Source organism: Stegastes partitus, unplaced genomic scaffold (assembly GCF_000690725.1).
Source record: "Stegastes partitus isolate 25-593 unplaced genomic scaffold, Stegastes_partitus-1.0.2 Scaffold540, whole genome shotgun sequence".
NCBI classification, from domain to species: domain Eukaryota; kingdom Metazoa; phylum Chordata; class Actinopteri; family Pomacentridae; genus Stegastes; species Stegastes partitus.
In genome coordinates, this window is record NW_007578271.1 from 186,729 (window position 1) to 191,891 (window position 5,163).

General features: G+C 46.0%; 1 protein-coding gene and 2 long non-coding RNA genes across 3 annotated transcripts in view; 2 read left to right on the forward strand and 1 right to left on the reverse strand.

Annotated features, from left to right (window-relative positions):
- The window catches only part of gtf2a2 (general transcription factor IIA, 2), a 12,865-nt gene extending 10,051 nt beyond the window's left edge, over positions 1-2,814 (forward strand). Inside the window, exons 2-4 of the mRNA XM_008288079.1 lie at positions 1,172-1,276; positions 1,402-1,559; positions 2,574-2,814. Coding sequence (XP_008286301.1) covers positions 1,172-1,276; positions 1,402-1,559; position 2,574 — 264 coding nt within the window. The 3' untranslated portion in view covers positions 2,575-2,814. The remainder of the gene's footprint in view (positions 1-1,171; positions 1,277-1,401; positions 1,560-2,573) is intronic.
- Positions 2,815-3,001: 187 nt separating this feature from the next.
- On the forward strand, positions 3,002-4,049 carry LOC103361873 (uncharacterized). The gene is made up of 2 exons (XR_520427.1): positions 3,002-3,429; positions 3,487-4,049. It is a non-coding gene; the product is annotated as an uncharacterized LOC103361873 (long non-coding RNA).
- A 160-nt stretch (positions 4,050-4,209) lies between these two features.
- Positions 4,210-5,163, reverse strand: LOC103361872 (uncharacterized). The gene is made up of 2 exons (XR_520426.1): positions 5,085-5,163; positions 4,210-4,748 (listed from the first exon to the last, which is right to left on the reverse strand). It is a non-coding gene; the product is annotated as an uncharacterized LOC103361872 (long non-coding RNA).

The window sequence follows — 5,163 nt, forward strand, 5'->3', positions numbered from 1 at the left end:
AGGGAGGAGGGGGGTGAGGAGGGGGCGTGGCCACACTGCAGCATAGTGGGCGGAGACTGATGCTGTGGCTGCTCCCATTGGTTGATCTCGGTGTAGTAGAAATCCTCCTCGCTGCGGGAACAGCGCTCGTGTTCGCCGCCATGGCTGAAAGGTCAAAGGTCGGGATACAAGATATAAACATATAAAACAGTTTCGTCTTAATAAGTTCTGGTTTGTCTGCACGAGTCTACGGGAGCTAAAACCACACTGAACTTTTTTGTCTGCAATGAGCTTCCGTATGAGCGGTGTCGGTCAGGTGAACCTTACCACAGGTGTGTGGTCCTGATGTGCCGTTTGATCCCCACCACCGTCGTCAGAACCTTCCCACAGCTGGGCCACAGACACCTGAACGCCACCTTCACCGAGTTCTGCAGGAACAAACTCACGTCACCGTTCTGCTTTGACCCTCTGCGGCTCCCGTACAACCCCAGACCGCCGCTCACCCTGCGTTTCCGCGGCGCCGGCTCGTCGAACAGAACCTGCTCCAGCTCCATGTCCAGGCCCTCGTCGGTGGGCGTGGCCGCGCAGGCTTCGGGCTCTGTGATTGGTGGAGAGTGGGCGGGGCTGCCGAGGGCGTGGCCGACGCTCCAGTAGCCGCTGCTGCCGCTGTCGGAGTGGTCGCTGCCGCCGCAGTCCATGGGAGGAGCTGCAGCAGGTAAACATCAGAGCTCAGGAGGAGCAGCGACATCACTCAGTATCACATCCAATCAGGTTTCCATCATAAACCATCACAAACCAGTCGTCTGTCGTTTAACTAGTCTGACCTGTTACCTGTCAGCAGCCAACCTGCACAACAACCTGGTTTATAAATCCAGTTTAAACCTTTTGTTGTTGTTGTTGTTTGTTGTGTACCTGTCTGGTCTGGGTGGGCGGGGCTGTGCAGCAGGGGGCTGCAGGACAAGCTGCTGAGGACCATCGCTGCCATCAGNCATGTTAGCTGCTATGTTAACCTAATGTTAGCTTCTGTTTTAAACAAACCAAGATAGCATTAGCAATGCTAGCCTAAATAAGATATGATAGCTCCTATGTTAGCCTAAACATGATGAAGTTCGTCACTAAGTTAGCCTAAACAAGATAAAGTCAGCTGCTGTGTTAACCAGAACAAGTCAACATTGTGTGTTTCTGTGTCCAGACTCAGCAGATCACTCCTCAGCTGGCTCTACAGGTTCTGCTCCAGTTCGATAAAGCCATCAACACGGCGCTCGCCAACCGAGTCCGAAACAGAGTCAACTTCAGGGTGAGTCCACCTGCTCTCCCTCTGACCCAAAGCTCAACCTGAAACACCGACAGGAACCACTGACAGGACGGAACACTGACTGGTTCTGTTGTTGAGTTTGACCCGATTCTGTTTCCATCCTGCAGGGCTCTCTGAACACCTACCGGTTCTGCGACAACGTGTGGACGTTTGTCCTGAATGACGTGGAGTTCAGAGAGGTGACCGACCTGGTTAAAGTCGACAAAGTGAAGATCGTCGCCTGTGACGGAAAGAGCGAGTCGACCCAGAACAAAACGGACAAATGGTAAATATGTCACATCCACACGCTCCACACGCCGACACATGTAGAGGTTCTGGTTGGATGGAACTCGTCTTTCTCAGGTTAAGTGCCGATTATAAACAGCCATGTTCATACAGACACGCTAAACATGTGACCTGTTTGCCAAAACATGTGACACGAGAACACATTTCAGTCTTGATAACGTATGTCAGGATACCAGAAGCTGTAGATGAACAAGACAATGTTAGCCGCTATGTTAGCCTGAACAAGACAACCTTAGCCTACAAGAGCCCTTTAGCTGCTAAATTAGCTTAAACAAGATAGCGTTACCTTAAAAAGGATCACAGCAGCCATTATGTTAGCTTAGACGAGATAATATCACTTCAGAACACTAGCTACTTTATTACCCACTAGCTTAAACAAGACATAGCTAGCTTAAATATGACAGTGTTAGCAAAACGAGAAAAGGTTAGCTTTGACCACTATACAGGACATTGTTGTCCTAAACAGGAGACTGTTAGCTGCTGAATTAGCTTAAACAAGATACCATTACCCTAAACAGGATGTCAGCAGCCACTGTGTTAGCTTAAAAGTAAATGTTGCCCCTAAAATTTGGCCACTAAACAGGTAATGTGGGACTGAGCAAGCTAACACCAGCAATTAGTTTAAGTACAATGTGACTTAAATAAGAAAATGCTAGCTGCTACTTCGATCACTATACAAGAGGGTGTTCGTTTAAGCAAGACTACATTAGCCACAGCATTAGGCTATACAACATAGTGTTAGCTGCTGCATTAGCCTAAATGAGTTGCTGTTAGCCTCTATATAGACCCGAACAACATAACTTTAGCCTTAATGAGATGATGTTAGCTGCTACATTAGCCTAAATAGGGTAATGTTAGCTGCAGTGTTAGCCTAAGCTACATTAGTAACGCTGCTCTTCTTCTTCTGTGCCTGTATTTCCTGAAGTTACCAGGTTTTCTTCTTCTGTGCTCGTTTCTCTCGTAGCTAACGTTAGTTTTCTGCTTCTGTCTTCAGACTCGGGCGCCGCAGAGTGACGTCGGTCTCTGAGTTCCTCCGTCAGCTGATCTGGACTGTACATATAATTTATTACAGCACAGTCGTATGAGTGTGTGTGTTTAGGTGTGTGTGTGTGTGTGTGTGAGTTTGTTTACCTGCAGCAGTTTTTTTTATCATCATCAGTTTAAAGGAAGTTTGTGTTCAGTTTGTTGTTATGAAGCTGAATCATCTGTAATAAAAACTTTATTTAAAACACTCACAGAGTCTCCGGCTGGTTTCTGTTGTTCATCAACGTGCTGCTTGTTGTGACCAAATTCTTTCTCTGTAGAAGTTTCCTCATTTTACATTTGATGTTACTTTGTTTTCTTTTTCTTTCACTTTTTTGTCATTTATGTTTTAGGGAGAATTATATACTTTTAATTTAATTTTGTTTTTATTTCTTTATTACGTGTATTTTTTGCTTTTTATTTTTCATATATTTATATTTCTTGCTGTTTTCTAATCAGTCCACGGAGCCAGAATCAGTTTTTCCTGCTTTAATAAAACATCAGGATTCACATCGTGTATAAAAAGAAATCATAAAAATGACACGATTACAATCAAAAAAGTTTTTTTGTTGTTTTTGCTCATAAGCAGAATATAAATAGAAAAACATCTAAATCTTGGACGTCTGACGTCGGATAAATGGGTCCAGAATACATGTGACTGTAAAGACCAGGAAGAGCCGAGTATAGAGAAAATACAGATTAAACTGATTTATGTCATCAAACCTCTTGATCAATACTGCAAGGTTCCCTCAGAGAGGAGCGGGCATGGCTTCTGCTTCCAAACAGCTGAACACAGACGGAGGGAGGATCTAAACTGGTGGGGACAGGTGTGACAGGTAAGGACAGGTGAGATAGACGGGGACAGGTGTGACAGGTAAGGACAGGTGAGATAGATGGGGACAGGTGTGACAAGTAAGGACAGGTGAGATAGACGGGGACAGGTGTAACGGGTAAGGACAGGTGAGTGGTGGCGAACACTGACGTTCAGATTCAGAGACTAGAACTCTGACCATCAACCAGATTCTTCGTTTTCTTTCTGCAGAACCTGGTTGAACGTTAACGAGTTTTAAAGTTCTTCTTCTGAACGTCCGACGTTTCCGTCAAACTGCAGCTGCTGACGGAGGATTCGGCTAAATTTGTTTTCCGGATGGTGAAGACCAACCAGCACAGAAACAGGCTGAAGCTGCAGCTCAGTGACCTGGTGCTGGTTCTGTAGGTTCACACTGATGGCAACACGGTCCATCGTCAGTTCATCAGGAACACTGCTCGGTGGTGGACATCGGATCAGAACCATTCAAAGGCTGAAATGTTCTGTTCATGAGATGCTGAGGTTCAGGTTCTACGTTCAGCCTCATCATGTCGAAGTTCATCGTCATTTCCTCTGAAACGAGATGATTTGATGCTTTTCTTTTTTCTTTCCCTCTTTAACTGAGACTAACGTGGAGTCGGGCTGAAACCAACAGTTCATTTCTCTATAAACGGATCCGTCGTTTGGTCTCTGAGACGCCAGAAAACAGAAAAACGAGGATCAAAGTTTCCTCAAAGGTCCTGTTTCCTCACACAGGAGGAAAGAAACGAGGAAATATTGACAGTGAGGAAGCTGCATCTCAGAGTTTAGACTGTTTATTTATTTTGGTAATTAAATCAGATGGAGATGAACTTAGTATTGACCAACTGACTGATTGATCGCTGCAGCTGGAGGCTTTATCAGGTGTTTCTGTTATTTTGTCCACCCCGTTTACAACAGTGTGGAGCTTTAAGCAGCCGTTCCTAATAAACTGAGCGCTGAGCGTGTTCAGCAGAGTGAAGCGGTGGTTCTGTAGAGGTTCACGGTCCAGAGCAGCTAAGCTCAGCTGCTCCTCTAACGGTCTCGGCCCGTCCAGGTGCCGGTCCGGTCCGGCCCGGTGTGGATCTGCTCTGTAGCTGCCTCATTAGTTCGTAAAAGTCCTTCAGGACGACAACAAACCGTAAAAACGACACTTGTGGGAATAAAAAGAGGAACGAGAGTACGAAGTGTCCAGCAGGCGGCGCTGCTCAGTCGGTGAAGCGCTGGCAGGCCTTCTTCCAGCGGCACGCCGTGCACCACTGCTCCCGGTGCTCGATGCCGTAAACCTTACGGCACTTCTTGGCTTCACCACGAGTCCTCCTGACGGACAGAAACATGAGAAACAATATAAATACTGTAAATAACATAAATACTGTAGGTACTGTAGATACTGTACATTCTGTGCATATTGTCTGTATTCCATTGAACTTATTTCTAACCTAAGTTCACAACATGTGTCTCCTGACAGCAGTGAAGTCCAGACCTGATGGACTCTATATTCTACATACGGTTCATATAGAGAGCAGCTACAGTTTGTCCTTATAGACAGTTCACTGGTATACATGTCATATACAGTATATACAGTATGTACAGTATGGACTATATACACACTGTATGTATATATACAGACCATGTGACCACCAGAGGAACACTGACCTGCAGGGGGCGCTCTGATGCTGCAGCCACTGTTCTCCAACACTGACCGAGCGAACCCGGAACGACAGGCCCTGGAGGA